This window comes from Mus caroli, unplaced genomic scaffold, assembly GCF_978045245.1.
Source record: "Mus caroli unplaced genomic scaffold, Mus_caroli_1 scaffold_6, whole genome shotgun sequence".
Taxonomy (NCBI): domain Eukaryota; kingdom Metazoa; phylum Chordata; class Mammalia; order Rodentia; family Muridae; genus Mus; species Mus caroli.
In genome coordinates this window covers 41,265,624-41,287,317 of record NW_028227261.1, presented here as the reverse complement: position 1 = coordinate 41,287,317, position 21,694 = coordinate 41,265,624, and the positions used below count along the sequence as shown (strand labels likewise).

General features: G+C 39.7%; 1 protein-coding gene and 1 pseudogene across 1 annotated transcript; one reads left to right on the top strand and one right to left on the bottom strand.

Annotated features, from left to right (window-relative positions):
* The first annotated feature begins 136 nt into the window (after nt 1–136).
* Nucleotides 137–21,144, top strand: LOC110293391 (cytochrome P450 4A12B). Its single transcript, XM_085839072.1, has 12 exons — nt 137–390; nt 1,791–1,932; nt 2,546–2,590; nt 3,006–3,133; nt 14,439–14,563; nt 14,877–15,031; nt 15,461–15,567; nt 15,662–15,852; nt 15,953–16,086; nt 16,965–17,029; nt 17,177–17,253; nt 20,175–21,144. Exons 1-12 carry the CDS (start codon nt 202–204, stop codon nt 20,341–20,343), a joined length of 1,527 nt encoding a protein of 508 aa, XP_085695198.1. The 5' UTR covers nt 137–201; the 3' UTR covers nt 20,344–21,144.
* On the bottom strand, nt 4,786–5,995 carry LOC147004230 (malignant T-cell-amplified sequence 1 pseudogene; annotated as a pseudogene).
* Nucleotides 21,145–21,694: the final 550 nt, after the last annotated feature.

Genomic DNA, 21,694 nt, shown 5'->3' with positions numbered 1-21,694 from the left:
CCACTGTCACCTAATATGTCTTTCATATCATTGCTCCCCAAAGGAGGCTCTTCAGGTTCATCAACCCTGGTCTTGAAATCAAGCTCTGCTCACACCCTTCTCCCTCCCCCAAGTAGGTGGGGCAAACCCTCCTGGGGTTTGCAGACAGGAGGGTGTTCAGTGAAAGTGAAGGAGAGTTGGTGATCCAGAAGTTGTTGTATAATGAGTGCCTCTGCTCTGAGCTCCATCAGATTCCCAGGAAGCATCTATGAGTTCCTTCAAGTAGCCTCTGTGTTCAGCCTGCTCCTGCTGCTCTTCAAGACAGCCCAGCTCTACCTGCACAGGCAATGGCTACTCAGCAGTACTCAGCAGTTCCCATCCCCACCTTCTCACTGGCTCTTTGGACACAAGGTAGGAAGGAAAGAGATGGGTGGGTGGGAGAGCAGGGAAGATGAGGCGTTCAGAGAATAAGCATCAAACTTACAAAACAGAGCTTGTTATAAAACAGGCACAGGTTCTTCCTGGGACAGCAGGCTCAGGATAGGATATATCTCAGGCTGGGCTCACTCCAGCAACAGGGACTCACAGATCAAAATAACCTGCCTGGTCTTGCTATTGGCAGTTAAGAGCTGCTCATTTGTGCAGATCTGTCATCTGTTCTAAAAAGAGCCCCAGACTCAGGAGCTTGTGGTTGGTCCTACCCAAGCCTTTTTATTTCCAGGCTGAGCAACACCTACAGCCTCACCTGTTCTAAATAAGCTAGGCTTCTTGAGGTTCCTTGCCCCCATTTCTCTACCATCCTCTTCCCCTGGCATAGAGCTTGTCTGAGAACATGGCTACAAGTGTGGTAGAATCTGTCCTGTGTATGGTAACAACAGGCAGGAATCACAGGAGGTGCCTAGTGCCCTAAACGGACTCACTTTACTATTGGGTAAAAAGACTAACCCTATATGTTTACTTAGACTGAAAAAAAGTTGCCTCAGTAAATGATTTATAGGCTGAAATCCTGAGGGTCAAAAAAGTGGTTTTTCAGGTGAGGGACCATTGCTAGAGATGCACTGTTATTCAAAGTCTGTTGATTTATGGGACCTCCTCCTGCATACCCTGTAGTGTGTGCTCCATGTTGCTAAGTGCACTGTATACCTCAGTGCTCAACCAAGATCCTGACACAATTGTACAGTCTCCAGAAATGTAAGAAGAAAGCAGCCTAGGGGCTGGGTAGGGCTTAAAGTGTCACCTCTGAGGGGATGGAGACAGAACTAGGTCAAAGGTTGCAGAGAGGAGCACATGAAAAGGGTTACATATTGACCACATTTAAAAGGAGATACGAGTATGTGGAATTTGAGCCATAGCTGAGGTTCGGGGCCAGATTCTGGGAAATACAGCTTCATCTAACAGGGCCACAGCATATGGTCATATCAGTTCCTAGAAGAGGGCAAAGGTTTGGATGACACCATAGATAGGCCATCAAGCTCTGCTCCAGTCCTAGGTTCTGTTAAGCCATCTTCACTGTGTCCCTGTGGTTGTTCTTCCCTTTATTTAGAACCAATAACTAAAACAAAAGGATTTTCAAATTTTACAGTGGAGGTTTTGTTTGTTTGGGTTTTTTTTGTTTTGTTTTGTTTTGTTACACAGCAATGTCTTGCAAGGTAGCCCAGGCTGGCTTTGAACTCACTATGTAGCCTATATTGGCCTTGTACCAGCAGAGATCTTCAGGCTTCATCCCCCCAAGTGTGTGTTAGGATTACATATATAAATCACCACATGTGGCATGAAGTATTGTCAGTGATTCATTTTTCTACTGATATCAGATCTTAAAGGACCAGGATCTTCAAGATATTCTAACTAGGATTAAGAATTTCCCAAGTGCTTGTCCACAGTGGCTCTGGGGAAGCAAAATGCGCATTCAAGTGTATGACCCTGACTACATGAAGCTGATTCTGGGGAGATCAGGTGAGAGTGAAACGCCCTCACCCACCATTGTGGATTTTCTATTCTGGGTTTATGCCTGAGTCCATGAAATTACAGGAAGAAGTGATGGTTCAGTTACTAATGCCAAAACAGTACCTTTCATTTTTCCTAGCATATGCTCAGCAATATTTATTTAATACTTGTTTGTACTTACTACTGTAACCTTAAAAGAGTAGTATGAGTTCATTTCATTTACATTTTAGAACTAAATGGGGGTGATCAGTTATATAAAAGTAAATTTCATATGTATAGTTACTTGAGTTTGAATCTTCTAATTGTTTCTGTTCTGTATCATAGATAACCAAGCCACTGCAGTAAAACCAACCACAAGGCTTTTATTCTTCAGAGTGGAGGACATAATATAATCTATGTTGCTTGCTACTTTACCACTCTAATCCTGGGGATGAATAGCTCCTGGTGCAGGATGGTTGTATTCCTAAGCCAAACTGTCAAGGTGGATAGAAGGGGATGGGAGACAATGGGAACTAGCAGGAGGCAAAGGACAGTTATCAAGATTTCATCTCTCTCTCTCTCTCTCTCTCTGATCTTATCTGCAGTCATCTTGTTTCTAATTAATGCCTCCCCTTTTTTTCAGACCCAAAAGCTCATGGTTCCTACAGATTTCTAGCTCCCTGGATTGGTATGTACAGCCATATAAGTATCAATTGTGGTCACTCTCCACTTGAGTTTGTCAAGATTGTTACCTTGACTCACTGAGCAATGGGAACAATCTTCAAGATGTAATGTTGCATTTAACCTAGTTTCTCTTCTTACCAGATGTTAACCTCCTCCTTGTGTGTCTGTGTCTCCTATTTACAAACATTCTCAGCCTGACATGTATGTCCTTCCCTCACTAATTTGAATCTTTATCCTGTAGCTTTCATGGTCTCATCATATGTACCAGGCCAACCGGGGAAAACATGTTGTAAAATATTAGGCTTTTTCCATTTGTCTTCCTGTTCTTCCAAGATCTTCAATGTTTGACTCTCCAAACTACCCCCAGTCTTCAAACCCCATTGTTCATACACTCATTTCACACAGCCATCTCTGCACAGGGTATGGTTTGCTTCTGCTGGATGGACAGACATGGTTTCAGCACCGACGAATGTTGACCCCAGCTTTCCACTATGACATTCTGAAGCCGTATACGGAAATCATGGCAGACTCTGTTCGTGTAATGCTGGTGAGTCTTGTGTGTGTGTGTGTGTGTGTGTGTGTCCCCTCTTTCTTTGTCTTTCACTCTGATGCCTACAACCCATTCACAACACAAACTCAGATTCTACTCTTTACAATAAAAACCATCAGACACAGTCACATGGAATAACAATCCATAATGTGAAATAAGTTTCACAATAGTCAATGCTACAGAGAAGAACAGTGTGGGGTGGGAGGGAAATGGGGTAAGGGAAAAGGAGGGGAGGGGAGGGGAGGGGAGGGGAGGGGAGGGGAGGGGAGGGGAGGGGAGGGGAGGGGAGGGGAGGGGAGGGGAGGGGAGGGGAGGGGAGGGGAGGGGAGGGGAGGGGAGGGGAGGGGAGGAGAGGGGAGGAGAGGAGAGGAGAGGAGAGGAGAGGAGAGGAGAGGAGAGGAGAGGAGAGGAGAGGAGAGGAGAGGAGAGGAGAGGAGAGGAGAGGAGAGGAGAGGAGAGGAGAGGAGAGGAGAGGAGAGGAGAGGAGAGGAGAGGAGAGGAGAGGAGAGGAGAGGAGAGGAGAGGAGAGGAGAGGAGGAGAAAAGAGAAATCATAGTGTGTACATGTCCAAGTCTAACAGCATGCTTGATAAATGGTGAATCTTGCCAGACAACAATGCTAGCTGTCTCTCTCCTGGTATGTCTTGGGTATGGCAGTTTCAGTGACCAGGGCTACTCCCCAAAATGTCACTCTATTCTGGGTCTCAGAGCTTCTACATAATTGAAAGATACTCACAGTGAAATGCACACCAGAGCCATATTCACACAGACAAATGTGATGTACCACCATACCTCTCATGACTCTAATTTCTGACTTTATAGTGTTCATTAAACTTTTGATGAATGAGAAAGAGTTAAAGATCAAAATTATACCCATTAGAAACACATGGGCAGGCCCATGGACTTTCCTTTCATTAACTATTTTATTCTCATATTTGAGTTTCTATTAGTTCTTTCAAGTTTCATTCATCTAGCAGAAATATGAAGAGTTCTCTTATGTACCTTTCATCAACTAAAAAGTTATAACTGATTTATAAAATTCAAAGTGAAGATATGTTTAATTTCAATTTTTCCCCCTGAAAAATGGGTATGAGTTATTTATTTACACTTAATTTTCTAAAAGATGTCTGTACTAGTCATTTCTTGTAGATGTGTTTTTAGACCTGAGAAGAGGTGCCAAAGTGGAGAAAGCATGAGGAGTTGTTTCATGATCCCAACCAGGAAGACAGAAAGAGGAAGACCAACACTGCCTTGACTTTCTCTTTTTCCCTTTCTATTTAGTCTAGAACCCTGGCCCAGAGAAGTGTTGTGTTCCCATTCAAAGAAGTTCTTACTCCCTAAGTTGATTCTACTTTTCTTTTCTTTCTTTCTTTCTTTCTTTCTTTCTTTCTTTCTTTCTTTCTTTCTTTCTTTCTTTCTTTCTGTCTGTCTGTCTGTCTGTCTGTCTGTCTTTTTTTTTTTGAGGGGAGGCTAAAGTGTGTTTATTTATTATTATAATTTTATTACTTAAAGCAATGATTATTTGTTTTATCATCTGAAGAATTTATTGAACATAGGGGCAGAGGCATTGTCTTCATGCTGCCACACACAGACACAAACACAGATATAGCACAATATCCAGATTTAGCCCAAGCACATTCCTTTTGAGGCTCATTTATATATCTTCCTATGCCATAGCATATCATTTAAATAATGGATATTTTCAATGCTAATTCCTTTGTTGACTTTCTCAAAATGTTCTGCATATATCTTCAGGACTCCAATACGTACAGCATGTTTCTTTCCTTCTGACACGTTTGCAACAATAGTATCTTCTGCAGCAGGGTAAAGCTTGGACCCAGATGTTAACCCTGGAAACATGATATTTGATTCACTAAGTAAAAGTTAATGACTCTTTTATTAATCCACTGTTGTGATAAGATAAAAGAATATGAAGTCATCCTAAGGTTGGATTTTAAAAAGTCCCTTCTCTTTTTCTAAAAGACAGTAATTCTCTATTTACTGTAAAGATTTCTGTGTTTTCATAGTTTTTGAAAATGAACCAGGATGAAGGGAACAATGATAGGGGAGGGCCTGAAACATGAAGGAAATTGAATTAGGAAGAGTCCAGCACAATGAAAGACAGCATTGACAGTTGGAGTTGTGTCGTTCTTAAAGCAATCCTTAAATTTAAGTATGTTTTAATCATATTCTTCCCCTCCTCCAAGTCCTTTTAGATCCTCTCCCTGTCCCTACCCACTCAACTTCAAGTTATTTTTCAAAATCAAACAAAAACCTGTTATAAATCAAACCCCCAAACAAAGGAAACAAAATAACCCCTCAAAACCGCATCAAACTGTAACCAAGTAAAGGCATACATACACATACACCACACACACACACACACACACACACACACACACACACACACACACACCATGGAGCCTGTCATATGTTGGTCAAATACTCCTAAACGTAAGACCTACAATGGAGTAATTGATATACCCAGTGTCACTTGATTAGGGAAAACTATTTTCCCTCTCTCAGTAGGCAAAAATGACAGTTGTTAACTTTTACACTACTGTCTAGGATTTCATTCATTCATTCATTCATCCAATTTTTAAAAAAATATAACAGAATAAAATAAGATAAAGCAAAACTATAACATGGAATGTGGACAAAACAAACCAACAGAAGAGAAAGTGCCCAAGAGAAGGCACAAGATTTATCTGTTCCCTTTTGTCATTTACTCTATATTTAACCTCTGTAGTTCTATGGGTTGTAGATTGATTATCATTGACTTCACAACTGATATACACACATAAGAAAATACATATGTTTGTCTTCTTGGTTGTTCCATCCATTTGCCTGAAAACTTCATGGTGTCATTATTTTAGTGATTGAGTAATACTTCATTGTGTAAATGTACATTCTAATCATCCATTCTTCTGTTGAAAGGTTTCTAGATTGTTTCCAAATTCTGGCTATTATGAATAGAGCAGCAATGAACATGGTTAAGCAAGTGTCTCTGTGGTAGGATGAAGCATTCTTTGGGTATATGCCTAAGAGTGCAATACCTGGATCTTGAGGTAGATCAATTCCTATCTTCCTGAGGAACTATCACACTGCTTTCCATAGTGGCTTTACAAGTTTGTGCTCCCACCAGCAATGGATGACTGTTCCCCTTATTACACATCATTAGCAAGCAGCATGAGTTGACACTTGTTTTTTGGTCTAAGCCATTCTTTTTTTTTATTAGATATTTTCTTTATTTGCATTTCAAATGTTATCCCCTTTCCTGGTTTCCCCTCCAAAAACCCTCTATCCTCTTCCCCTCGAACTGCTCACCAACCCACCCACTCCTGCTTCCCTCTCATGGCATGTACCTACACTGGGGTATCAAGCCTTCTCAAGACCAAGGGCCTCTCCTCCCACTGATGTCCAACAAGGCCATTCTCTGCTACATATACAGCTGGAGCCATGGGTCCCTCCATGTGTACTTTTTGCGTGGTGATTTTGTCACAGGGAGCTCTGGGGGTACTGGGTGGTTCATATTGTTGTTCCTCCTATGGGGCTGCAAGCTCCTTTAGCTCCTTTGGTCCTTTCTCCAGCTCCTCCTCTGGGAACCTTGTGCTCAGTCCAATGGTTGCTGAGAGTATCCACCTCTGTATTTGTTAGGCACTGGCAGAGACTTTCAGGAGACAGCTATATCAGGCTCCTGTCAGCAAGCACTTGTGGGCATCTGCCATAGTGTCTGGGTTTGGTGACTGTATATGGGATGGATCCTTACAGGTATAAGATGGAATCTCATAGTAGATTTGATTTGCATTTCTTTGATGACTAAGGATGTTGGACATTTCTTTAAATGTTTCTCAGCCATTTGAGTTTTCTTTATTGAGATTTTTTCAGGTATGTACCCATTTTAATTGGGTTATTCACTTTTTGACACCTAGCTTCTTAAGTTCTTCATATATTTTAAGTATTAGCTCCCTATTTGATGTATAGTTAGTAAGAATCTTTTCCCATTCTGTACACTACCATCTTATCCAAATGATGGTGTCCTTTGCCATGCAGCAGCTTCTCAGGTTCATGAAGTCTCATTTATTAATTGTTGATCTTAGTACCTGTGCTGAGTGCTCTGATCAGAGAACCTCTTCCTGTGCCAATAAATTCAAGGCTATTTCCCATTTTCTATTCTATAAAATACAGTGTGATTGTTTTTATCTTGAGATCTTTGATACACTTGAAGTTGAGTTTTGTGTAAGGTGGTAAGTATGGATCTATTTGGATTCTTCTACATGTAGCCATCCAGTTTGTCCAGTACCATTTGTTGAAGGTGCTGTCTTCGTTCTGGTGTGTGTTTCTGGCATATATATAGGAAAAGTCAGGTGTTCATAGGTATGTGGATCTCTGTTCATGTCTTTTTTTCCTTTGATTTAAGTTTTATTGCATTGTGGTGAGAAAAGATACATAATTTCTATTTATCTGGATTTGTTAACATTTAAATACATACTTTGAGTAAATAGACTTACATCACATTCTTCTTTCTCTTTTGTACCCCAACTCCTCCCAGAGAGCCCTCCCTTCAAAACCTGCAATATCTTTCATTTTTTTATCAAAGTCTGTAAAATTTATAAAATATTGTATCAATGAAAATGAGTATTATAAAACTTGTTTGATATAAAGCAACAATCAATTGAACAGTCTTATGTAGATGTTTGTCTATAGCAATACTGAAAATACATATGTTTTATTCAAGTAAATTTCAAATAGCTCCAATTTTATTAACTGTATATTTTAAAATAATATATCACTATAAGTTTTTTAATGAACATAAACAGATAAAATCTTTTTGTTTATTGGTTTGTTTTGTTTTTAGTAGAGCTTAAAATCTTGGCTCTTACTGTGGTACAAACACAAAATAAGAACAGTTTTTGGACAGTGGAGTTCATAGGCTATACTGGAATATCTCTTACATCACCGAAGGATTTTACCTTCATAGTAGATAAGCTAAGAGTTGACAGTCCTGCTGCACCAAAGAATGAACTGTAAGCATGATTTTTGGATACAGATTTCCTGCTACGGTGAAAGATATTTGACTATCTTTTGTCATTCTCAGCCCACAGGGAACAGGTTACATTCATTTCAGAAATAGTGTGTATATTAACATGGTTTATGCATGAAGTCATTCATCAATTGTTTCAATGAACGATGGTTCTGCTTGGAGGGTAGCACAGATGTTAGGTGATGGTAAGGTTCTGTTTCAATGGCTGTGATGATTTTGAAAAGCATTCATCTCAGAATAAGAGTAACTTATAAGGTCCTCTTCTTCAAAATTGATACAATAATTATAAACTTCAAGCAAAGCATTCTGTCTCATTCTTTGATGTTCTCTTACAAGTCACCTCCCAAATTAATTGCCCACATTTCTATTGGCTGTATAAATAAATTTGAAATACATAAGCTGTCCTGAAAACCATAGTATAGTGTAAAAACATCAAATAAACAATCCTACTAATAGAGAGGCTGAATAGGAGAAGCATGACTACAAGATCATTATGTGGCACACAGCATGACCCTGTCAGGAACAAACAAGCAGAAAATGTATATGGATTTTACAATACTGGACATATTTCTCCCATTACCAAATTAGAGAGACCACTGGATGACAGCCAACAAATTTCTAATTCCTCATATTTTCGAATTTCAATTGATTAGGATATGTTGGTAATATTAATTTTCATATTAAGAGATATTAAGGAAAAGTGATTGTTACTTCTTGATTTTTTTTGTTAGAGGTGGAATTAAGTTTGTGTGGGTTGGTTGAAAGATTACTTTCTTGCTTTTTCTACGGTGTAGTTTCACTCCTTGTGTTGGTATTTTTTATCTCTTGTTCTTTGTAGGGCTGGATTTGTGGAAAGATATTGTGTAAATTTGGTTTTGTCATGGAATATTTGTTTTCTCCATCTATAGTGATTGAGAGTTTTGCTGGGTATAGTAGCCTGGGTTGGACTTTGTGTTCTCTTAGGATCTGTATGACAACGTCCCACGATCTTCTAGCTTTCATAGTCTCTGGTAAGAAGTCTGGTATAAATCTGTTGGTCTGTCCTTATATGTTCCTTGACCTTTTTCCTTTTAAAATACTTGCTTTGTTTAGTACATTTGGTGTTTTGATTATTACGTGACAGGAGGAACTTTGTTTTTTGTTGAGTCTATTTAGAGTTCTGCAGCCTTCTTGTATGTTCATGGGCATCATTTGCTTTAGGTTAGGGAAGTTTTCTTCTATAATTTTGTTGAAGATATTTACTGGCCCTTTAAGTTGGGAATCTTCACTCTCTTCTATACCAATTATCCTTAGGTTTGGTCTTTTCATTTTGTCCTGGATTTTCTGGATGTTTTGGGTTAGGAGCTTTTTGCTTTTTGCATTTTCTTTTACTGTTGTGTCAATATTTTCTATGGCATCTTCTGCCCCGAGATTCTCTCTTCTGTCTCTTGTATTCTGCTTGTGATGCTTGCATCTATGAGTCCTGATCTCTTTCCTAGGTTTTCTAACTCCAGGGTTGTCTCCCTTTGTGATTTCTTTATTGTTTTTAGTTCCATTTTTAGATCCTGGATGGTTTTGTTCCTTTCCTTCGCCTTTTTGATTGTGTTTTACTGTAACTCTTTAAGAGATTTGTGTTTCCTCTTTAAGGGCTTCTAGCTGTTTACCTGTGTTACTCCCACTGTTTGGGACAGATGTTGTGTCCTCCTCACCTCCTCACCTCTTATCCTGGGTGTGTTGGAGCTCCTGGTAGTGGAGCTGCCTCTGAGCATTGTGGGGTGGCTCTTATATTCATGTCTTCAATTTTATTTCTTTTATCAATGTTCCTGTTTTGGTGCCAGTATCATGCTTGGTATTTTGAACTACAGTCCTTATATGATTCATAGGTGGTTTAGCTATCCTTGTCTTGTGTGTGTAAGTGTGTGTGTGTGTGTGTGTGTGTGTGTGTGTGAGAGAGAGAGAGAGAGAGAGAGAGAGAGAGAGAGAGAGAGAGAGGATGTTTGTATATGTGCATGTTTTTATATGAAGCTGAGAATTGTCTTTTCAGTGAAGTATTGTATTGAAGTTTTGACAGGGATCACATTGCCTCTGTAGATAGGTTTTGGTAGAATATCCACTTCTACTACTTTAATCATACTGAACCATGAGCATGAGACACCTTCTAGCCCCTGATATCTTCTTTAATTTCTTTCTTCAGTGATTTAAAGTTTGTATCATACAAGTCCTTCTGGATGACAGATACTTAAAGATATTTTTTATCATTATTTGAGGCTACAGTAAAAGGTGTTGTTTCCAAGATTTTTTCCTTAGACTGTCTGTCTCTTGTATTTAGCAGGGTTACTGATTTTTTGTGAGTTGGTTTTGTATCCTGCTATTTTACCGAAAGTGTTTATTGGCTGTAGGAGTTTCCTGTGGAAATTTTTGAGTCACTTATAAATACTATCATATCATCTTTAAATGAAGATATTTTGACTTCTTCCCTTCTTATTTGTATCTCCTTGATACACTTTAGTTCTCTTATTGCTCTAGCAAAAACTTCAAGTACTATATTGAATAGGTATGAAAAGCGTGGACAACATAAACTTGTTCCTAATTTTAATGGAATTGCTTTGAGTTTTTCCCCACTTAAGTTGATATTGTCTATGGGCTTGTTGTAAAGTGCCTATATTGTGTTGAGCTATGTCCCTTAGATATCCCTAATCTCTTCAGGACATTTATTATGAAACAATGTTGAATTTTGTCAATGACCCATTCTGAATCTAATGAGATGATTACGTGTGTTTGCCTTTCAGTCTGTTTACATTATGGATTTTATTGACAGATTTTCATGTGCTAAACCATCCCTACATCTCTGGGATGAAGCCTACTTGATCATTGTGAAACGGTTTTTTTGTATGTGCTTGGATTCAGTCACAAGTATTTTATTGAATATTTTTTTCATCTATAAGGGAAATTGGTCTATAATCGCCCTTTCCTTCTTGAGTCATTATGTGATTTAGGTGTCAGGGTAAATAATTGTGGCCTCATAAAATGAACTCAGCAAAATTCCTTCTGTTTCTGTTTTGTGGCATGATTTGAGGAATATTGGCATTAACTCTTCTTTGAAAGTCTGGTAGAATTCTGTGCTAAATCTAGCCCTGGGCATTTGTTTGTTTGTTTGTTTGTTTGTTTGTTGTTTTTTATTTTTGAGGTAGGGAGACTTGTACTGACATATTTCAGTAAGGGTTGTAGTTATATTTAAATTGCTTATCTGGCTTTGATTTAACTTTGGTGAGTAGTAAATAATGAGACAGATATCCATTTCTTTAAATTTTTCCAATCAAGTGAAGCACAGGTGTTTTTGTTCATTTTTTGTTTATTTTTTAAAAAGTATTTTCATATAAATATCTGGGGCCTCCTTGAAATCTGTGGTTATGTCTACTTTTTCATTTCTATTTTCATTTATTTGCATCCTCTCTCTCTCTCTCTCTCTCTCTCTCTCTCTCTCTCTCTCTCTCAGCTATCTTAGTTAATTTGGATAAGGGTTTGTCAATCTTATTGATTTTCTAAAAGAACCAACTCTTTTTTTCCTGATCTCTCGATCTGTTTGTTTGTTTCTTCTTTATTGATTTCAGCTCTGAGTTTATTTCTTACTGCCTACAGCTTTGGGTGTCATTTTTTCTTTTTGTCCTAAAATTTTCTAATGTGTTGTTAAGTTGCTAGTATGGGATCTTTCTAATTTTTTAGTGTAAACTTACCCACGTAGCACTGCTTTATTTTGTTCCATACATTTTGCTCTATTGTATGTTCATTTTCATTCAACTCTAGAAAGACTTTGATTTCTTTCTAATTTCTGTCTTGACCTATTTTTTGTGAGTGGGTTATTCAGCTTCTATGAGTTTGTAATTTTTCTGTGTTTCTATTGTTGGTGATATACAGCTTTAGCTTATGGTGATCAGATAGGATGCAGGGTATTATTTAAATTTTCTTGCATCTTTTGGGACTTGTTTTGTATCCAAATGTATGGCCAGTTTTGAAGAAAGTTAGATGAGGTGTTAAGAAGAAGGTCATTCTTTTGGTTTTAGGCAAAATGTTCTGTAAATATGTGGGGTCCATTTGGTTTATAATGTCAGTGCCAGCATTTCTCTGTTTAGTTTTTGTGTGGATGATTGGTGAGGGTAGGGTATTAAAGTCTCCCACTATCAATGTGGTAGTCTCAATATGTGATTTAAGCTGTAGTAATTTTTTCTTATACACATGAGTGCTCTTGTGTTTGTGGCATAGATGTTAAGAATTATAATGTCATCTTTGTTGATTTTTCCGTTGATGAGTACATAGTGTCCTTCCCTAGCTCATCTAATAAATTTTGTTTGACATTTATTTTGGCAGATAAAAAAATGACCACATCACCTTGTTTCTTAGGTGCATTGGCTTGGAATAACTTTTTTTTCCCTATCCATTTACCCTGACATAATGTTACTATTTGTTTCTTGGATTCAGCAGAAGTATGGATCCTCTTTCCACATACACTCTTTTAGTCCTTTTATTGAGGAATTCAGATAGTTGATGTTGAGAAATATCAATGACCAGTGATATTTGAATCCTGTCATTTTGGTGTTGTTGCTGTTGGTAGTGGTGTGTGTGTGTGTGTGTGTGTGTGTGTGTGTGTGTGTGTGTGTGTTTGAAAGAGAGAGAGAGAGAGAGAGAGAGAGAGAGAGAGAGAGAGATGTTTCCCTTTTATTACTTTGTTGGTTTGAGAGTATTTACTCCCTGTATTTTCTTTGATGTAGATAACCTCTTAGTTTGGAGTTTACTTTCTAGCATCTTCTGTAGGGCTAGATTTTAGAAAGATACTGATTTAAATTTGTTTTTACCATGCGATATCTTATTTTTCATCTGTAGTTATTGAAAAATTTGCTGGGTACAGTAGTCTGAGCTGACATTTATGGTCTTTTATAGTCTGCAGGACATTTATTCAGGCCCTTCTGAAGTCAACCCTCTTGCAGCTGTTAATATTTTTTTCTTTTTTCTGTACATTCAGTGTTTTGATTATTGTGCTGAGGGGACTTTCTTTTCTGGTTCAATGTATTTGGGGTTCTGTATGCTTTTTATACTTTGATAGACATCTCCATTTTTGGTTAGGGAAATTTTCTTCTATGATTTTGTTGAAAATATTGTCTGACTTTGACCTGAGTTTTTTCTCCTTCCTCTGTCCCTATTATTATTAGATTTGGTCTTTTGTGGTATCATAGATTCCTTGGATGTTTTGTACCAGGAATTTTTTAGATTCAACATTTTCTGTGACTGATGTATTAATTTCATCTATGTATCTTCAGTGTCTGAGATTCTCTTTTCCATTTCATGTATTCTGTTGGTGATTCTTGCCTCCCTGTTACCTGTTGGAGTTCCTAAATTTTCTATTTACAGATTTCCCTAAGTTTTCTTTATTGATTCTATTTTCACTTTCAGGACTTGAGTGGTTTTGTTCATTTTATTCCACTTATTGCTGTGCTCTCATAGATTTATTTAAGGAGTTTATATGTTTTCTTTTTAAGGACCTCTATTGGATTCATAAAGGGTGTTTTAAGGTCTTTCACTTGAACTTTAACTATATTGGAATACTCAGGACCAGCTGTGGCAGAGTTTCAGGACATATTGTCCTGGCTGTTATTGTTTGTGGTTTTATGCTGGCAGCTAGAAATCTGAGATTGGAGAGATTATAATTCTAGGTGGTGATAACTGATCTTGTCTTTGTTGAATAGGTTCCTCAGTTTCTGTTTTCTATCTGGTTTTTAGGAGAAAGTTGGGGCTGTGTTTTGTCTGTTAAAAAATCTTTTGAGGTCCTGATAGGTATGGGCACTGGGGGTTGCAGGAAAAATGTGTTTCTGAGTATTGGGACCTGAGACTTAGAAATAGAGATGAGCTTGAAGGGCTTTACAAGATGGAGGAAAGCAGGGTGTTCCACCAGGATGTGAGCAGAAAGGGACAGGCAACAGCAGAATTCTGAAAGAAGCTCAGCATGAGACTAGGGGATTGGACTTAGAGGAAAGGAGGAAGTGAAGATTTGCAGAGGAAAGTAAACATATGCAATTAGCCTACCTACTTCCCTGATCAGAACATCCTGTGTTCACAGGGAGTCCCTCTGGAGTTTCTTAATTTAACTAAGTTGACAATGAAAATCAGCCTTCACAACATCTGATATGGGGAGTCATAAAATCATATCTAGAGATGAAGGAAATGAGTCTGTTCTAGTTAGCACTAGCCTTCTGGGAGACTTGGATTCAGTTCTCTACTTCTATTACAGGATAAATGGGAACAGATTGTTGGCCAGGATTCCACCCTGGAGATCTTTCAACACATCACCTTGATGACCTTGGACACCATCATGAAGTGTGCCTTCAGCCACGAGGGCAGTGTCCAGTTGGACAGGTCAGGAATATCCCTGAACTATAGACTCTTTGGTCTTGCACACTGATGTGGCCTCACTTGAGAAGTAGATGGAACAGCTTAGATACTACTGTCCACAAACACAAGATTCTCTATTCTGTCGCAGATATACTGCAGATTTCCACATAGATGGAAGCCTGAATACGAAGCCATCTTCTAAAGACATGGTGGTTGCAGGAGTTTAAAGAAAGAAACAACATACATCCTAGAATCATCTCTGTCCAAATTAAGGAAATTACCACTCTGTCTGTGGGTCATATCTCCTCATCACTGTTCTGTTCCTTTGTATTCACAGAAAATACAAGTCCTATATCCAGGCAGTTGACGACCTGAACAATCTCTTTTTTCTCCGTGTGCGGAACATCTTTCACCAGAATGACATCATCTACAGAGTTTCCTCTAATGGCTGCTGGGCCAACAGTGCCTGCCAACTTGCCCATGATCACACAGGTTCTGTCTGTTTCTTTTCTCTCCCCTCTTACCAAGGTCAGCCTAAAGAGGCCAACCATAATTCTGAGGCAGAGCCAAGTCCTTTGGTCCTCTGAAGGATGTAAGATGAATTCATGTTGGGTACTTTCCTAGTACAAAGAAGCTAAGATGTAGGATATTGGATGATGTGTAGTAGTTACCTGTGCCATCACATTGGTGATATTAAATGAAATCATCCCAGCAGGATCCAAAAGGATCTTCTCCAGTTGTAATCTCTAGGCGCAGCCTGATCTCTGTCAGGTATGCTGGCTTCTCACATCTTACCCAGCTATCTTACCTTGATGATATACATCCTGGCCTCTAGTAGGAGTAGAGGTTGGGAAAGAGGGTATATGGGCCTCTTAGGAGTTGTGCTTTCATCTTTTCCTGGTAACTATTATCCTTTGACAGATCAAGTGATCAAATCAAGGAGGAGTCAACTTCAGGATGAGGAAGAGTTGGAAAAGGTTAAGAAGAAAAGACGATTGGATTTCCTGGACATCCTCCTGTTTGCAAGAGTGAGTGTATGAAACCAGATGAGAGACTTGAGGCTTGACCTAGAATCAGAGCATAAGAAACAAACATTACTCTCTCATCTGTGGTCTTATCCAGATGGAAAATGGAAGAAGCTTATCTGATAAGGACCTTCGTGCTGAAGTGGATACTTTCATGTTTGAGGGCCATGACACCACAGCTAGTGGTATCTCCTGGATCTTCTATGCTTTGGCCACAAATACTGAACATCAAGAGAGATGCAGGAAGGAGATCCAAAGTCTCCTAGGAGATGGGGCTTCTATCACCTGGTGAGTGGATGCTCAAGATGGATGAGATTTCTGTTTTTTGGTAATGGGAAGCTCCTGGCTGTCCCAGCTCTGTGTGACTTTTGGATGGGCCTCATTTCAGGAATGACCTGGACAAGATGCCCTATACTACCATGTGCATCAAGGAGGCCCTGAGGATCTACCCACCTGTACCAAGTGTGAGCAGAGAGCTCAGCTCACCTGTCACCTTTCCGGATGGACGTTCTTTACCCAAAGGTATGAACTCCCCAGACCAATTCAGCAGGGGCAAAGAAGAATGGGAATGCTATGGTTCTTCTGCAGTTTTAAACTAGTGAAATCTCTTATAGATTTTCCATGCCTTATCAGTAGTGATGAAAGGATTTTTACTTTAAGTTAGAATGTAGTGTATGAAGTGCTTTGCATACAGTTAGACTTCAGAAAAAAATCTTAGAAAAATGCCAACCTCTATATTGAACTTCAGACTTTAGGCATTAGTTGCCAAATTATTACATGACATAAAAGAGATCTAGGTAAGTGTTAGGAAGATATGTTTCTTTTTATGGATGAAGGGAAATGAAAAAGTTTAGGGGTTCCCATGCCATGGATGAAACATATTCCACTGTCTGAGGATCCCTCAAATTGATGGTCAAGTTTAGCTGACAACAAGATCTTAGTTACATATCGTGGTAGAAAAATATTCACATAATCATCATTGGGCATGATTTCCTCTTGTGCCACAGTGAAGTGTGTGAAGAAGAAAAGATAATAAGTCTTGCTGAGGCTCCAGAATCTCATATAAAAATGGGTATACATACAATAGTTGCTTTTGGAAGCTGCCTGTGAATGTTGAATGTGGCCTAAGTTCATGAAAGATATTTCATGAAAAAGAGAGTTATCATTTCACTTAATATAATAGTGATTCTCAACTGCTTTCTTGTTCTCACACCTAGAATCATGATTTTAGGCAAGTTACTCACACTCAGTGCTTCAACAAGCCCACTCTACTTCTCTGTGATTTAAATGATGACTCCAGCCTGCAAACCATTTGTGTGTGCATATTCTCTGAAGAATATGGGAACTAGTGCCCTACCCATTGGCATAACCAGTCATGCTTTGTACCACTCACCCCACAGGTATCCATGTCATGCTCTCCCTTTATGGCCTTCATCACAACCCAACTGTGTGGCCAAATCCAGAGGTAAAATGGGTGATGGGAGAAGGTCAGGGGAAGATATCTCGGGAACAACACTTCCTCCCACTCTCACTCTTGGACATTTTGTCCCTTCATGAGTTGGAAGCAGGAGTTTGACTCCTACCTTCCCTGAATCTGGTATTCACACTGCAGGTGTTTGATCCTTCTCGATTTGCACCAGGGTCTTCCCGACACAGCCACTCATTCCTACCCTTCTCAGGAGGAGCAAGGTGAGTGTAATGAATGGAGAAAAGAGTAGTCTCTGGGTACATATCCAGTATCTCTGATTCCATAGTTCCTATGTGACATCTTCATGTGTTTGTAAGTGTGAGGCATTTTCTGTGTCCCCCAAAAGGGTTGGTATTTAAGGGTGCAACTTTGGGGGGGGGCAGGTTTGGCAGACTACTCTTCCCAAAGGCAATGTAAGTTTGTGTCAGTATGTGTTTCCAACTTCACTGTATGTTGACACTTTCATTCATTTCTAGAATATGAATATTCATACTTAGGTTTTCTCATGTAAACTGGCTCTTAGGCATTTGTTCCCCTCATCTGTTATATATGTTAAAGGATTGATGGATGTCTCCATCACTCTCAACCCTTCCTACCACTTATGTTTAATTTATCAATCAGTCACAACAATGAATATAAAAATATTTTTGTGTTGTTATAATTGTGTTGAAGTCATGTATGGAAAATTGAGAGCCCTCTGTGGTAGGGTAGACACCAATGAGTCTTCTTCTATATAGTTTTTATTTCTAGTCCAACAAAATTTCTACTGCATATTAAGATGTCTAATTTCCCAAAGAAAAAAATTAGGAGAGAAGATTACACTGCAGAGCTGTGATCCACTTACCAGTTTTGAAAAATGGGGAGACTACATTAGACATAACCTATCTATAACATGTACTTTGTGTACACTAACAAACATTCCTGAAATGGCTGTTGAGCTAGAACATTACAGTGCAGAGAGCTGTTATGAAATGTGTAAAGGCTGAAGAACTCTGTCATCTTGTGGAATGTGAATTGCCACAGAAGTAATGAAGAAAAAGAAGGCTTTCTTTGTCCACAATTCTGTGACATTCTACCATGCCTAATCAATTATCACAGAACAGGCTGTAAGCATATTGTTTATCAAAAATAAGTTTACTACTGGTGAACACTTCCCCTTAGTGCTCAGTTAAAAATCATGATAAAATCATTGACAAATGAAAGAGAATCAGGTAGTTCAATTGCCATAAAAATTTTTACTTTTTGTGTACTCTAATTCATTTTTTAAAATTAGTAAAATCCAAACAAAAGTATTTACTGAAGTTCTTTTTCTCTGACCCAAGGCCTATGCTGTGACAAAAATGTAGAAACATAGGGTCCTGCCTTCAGTTTAGCAGCAAGGACAGAAAGCGCATGTACAGAATCAGCCACACCTGTACGAAACAGACATCATTTCTTTCTTCTTTGATAGTTTCCATTACTCACTGAGAAGTTAGTAAAATGAACAACATTCCTGTCACTGTCCTAAGCCCTGGACTGAGCTGTGGCTTCCAATGAAGCACACCAAAGGCATGCCTGAGCAGAAGGATGAGGACTAGCTGCTCATTATATTGAGCCTTGAATATGGAGAGGGAGAGACAGAGATAGAGAGAGGGACAGAGAGGGAGAGAGACAGAGGCAGGGGTGGAGAGTTTCTCTTTGGCCTCAACATTTGCTGAAATAAATAGGAGCTGGAAAGGTAGAAGGTGGGGAGGCAATAACTTACAGGGGGTGTGGCTGCAGCTGAGCCATCTAGACACTATCCTATGCGTTTGGAACAATAGGAGGGTCAATATGAAGAGAGCGAATTGGGGAGAACCAGTAAAGTCCAGACAGAAACTGAGGGCAACATACAGGAATAGTCCTGGAATAGAATTAAAGACCTATGGGTGCTTGTGGACTGAGCATGAACTAGTGTATCACCACTGAATGGGAGGCAGAGAAACAGGAGCTTGAGGATCTCCAACCTGGTATATTTTCCAGGAACCTCTCCATAAGTATCTGACTCATATGTTAGAACCATATTTACTTTGCCCCAAAGACAATGATTTCTAAGAGTGTGATCCATTCATCTCCATGTTGCCCTGACCAGAAAAATCCCCACTGGTGGATTAGAAACTCTTACTATGTAGAGTCAACTAGCCAAAGACTGATACTAAAAGAGCTGGTCTAATTGGCAGACTCCTTTTCTCTCAAAGCAGGATTAGAACCAGTTTCAGAAAAGAGGGGTATTTGTAAAGGATTAAGACAGCAAGAAAGGACATGACATGAGCCTAGCATGCATGACAGGAGCCTAGCATAACTATCCTCTGAGAGATTCCACCCAGCAGCTTGCTAAAACAGATGCAGAGACTCACAATCAAACATTGGATGGAGCTTGACTGAGGGCTCCAAAGGGCATAGGAACTCCACAGGAAGATCAGCAGAGTCAACTAACCTAGACCCTTGGGGGCTCTCAGAAACTGAACCACCAACCAAAGAGCATACACAGGCTGGAATAAGAAATGCACATGCACACACACACACACACACACACACACACACACACACACACACACACACACACACAAGGCATATGTGCAGCTTTGTCTTCATGTGGGTCCTGCAACAACTGAGCAGGGGTTATTCCTAAAGCTGTGGCCTGTCTGTGAATTATGTTTCCCTCATTGGGCTGCCTGGCCTGGCCTCAGTGGAAGAGGATATGCTTAATCCTACAGATACTTGATGTGCCAGAGTCTGGGGGGGCATAGCAGAAGGGGGAGCTCAAACCTCTCAGAGAAGGGGAAGGGGGATGGAGAAAAGGACTGTGTGAGGAGGAACAGGGATGGTAGCAGTGGGTTAGGTGGTTATATGCAAGAATTTGTAGAGAAGATAGGAAATGGAGAAAGGTTGTAATTATATTATAATCCCCAAAATAAAAAATACAAAGAAAAAAACAGGACATCAAGAATTAAGGCCCAAGGTAGAGGTATACATGTGTGACTTGTAAGGCAAGGGGGTCAGGCTGAGTCCTATGAAAGAGTTCCCTAGGTGTACAGCTCTATGCTAGAGCACAGAGGACAATGCCTACACAGCTCACAATAAAACTCGAGGCCACTAATTTTATCATACCTTTCTGACCCAGGAACTGCATTGGGAAACAGTTTGCGATGAATGAGATGAAGGTAGCTGTGGCTCTGACCCTGCTCCGCTTTGAGCTGCTGCCAGATCCCACCAGAATCCCAATCCCCATACCAAGAATTGTGTTGAAGTCCAAGAATGGGATCCACTTGCATCTCAAAAAGCTCCAGTAATCTTCACAGGACAAGACACTCAAATGGCATGCTGCCTGCCATTCTGTCTTTCTGTCACTCACTCTTTTCCCCAGTCCTTCTGCTCACATCTCATTCTTTCTTCTCACCTTGTTCACCTCCACCCACCTTCTGCTGGGCTTCCAGTCTCCTTGACTGTCAGTCTTTCTCAACTTCTTCTGGGATCCCTACTTGCTTTTCTATCTTCCTGTCCCTAACCTGACTGCATGTTTGACCTTTGATCTTAATGATCTCCCTAACTTGCACCCTGCCTTTCTCTTCCATGTATTTCCTTCTCTTCTATTGCTTGTCTATCCTTAACTTGGGCTTTATTCTGATGTCATAATTAATTAAAAGATAAGTGTGTGCTCTTATGACTCTAGATATCAAGTGTTTTTCATGATTTCACTGGAATGAAGCTGAGGTCATTGCAGTGCCATCACTCCTTGGTTATCGCTGTGCCTCTTTTTACTTTTCCGTTACCTATATCTGCATTCCTTGGTTTCAAGAGCCCTCCTAAGTGATAAAATCCAACACCATTGTTAAAGCATCTCTTCTTCTGTCTCCAGATCATTTCTCCATCTTTCCAATGTGTATGCTTGTTTTGTGCCTAAAGGGGTAATACTGGTCCTGTTCTTAGTTCTATCAAGATTAGGACATGAATATCTGAAAGAGCCAATTTTCAACCAACCTAACACAGACCTTCCCTGACTGTCACTTCATCTATCCATATAAATCTCCCCTTCAAATTCTCCACCTATCAGCTTACATTTTAAGAGTCTTGCCATCTTCCCCACAATAAAGTTCATAATGTGGCATGTTGTTCCTATACTCTTTGTATAGAGAGAGACTAATGGGATAAGAGACTTTAGGAGGCTAGAAACGACTATGCTCTTTAGTATTATGGATCCCCTCTAGTCTGGCAATAAGAATTCCACATGTTCTACGAGGCTTCACCCATGTGACGTTTGATAACTACACTCATACAACTGTAAGATTCGTATGTAACTGACCTTAGACAACATGGTCTTGTCTGAGAGGTCAGAGAAAGAAACACACTTCCTATGAAAACATAATCAGGAAATGAGGAACTAAAGTAGAGTAGAGGGAACTTGGCAGCCAGTCCTTCAAACCCCAGAGAAAGCTCCACTCCCATGTGCTCTAGCACACCCAGGATCTTAGGATCAGGGGTGAGGAGGACACAACACCTGTTCCAACATCACTGGGAGTAACTGGAACCAGCATGATCCAGGGACACAGGAACCCAGGCTGACCAGTGGCTCAGGTCCCTTCTAGCCTGCTTCAGTTTACCTTGGGTACAAACTGGGCAGCCAGTCTCACAGCCCCCAGAAGA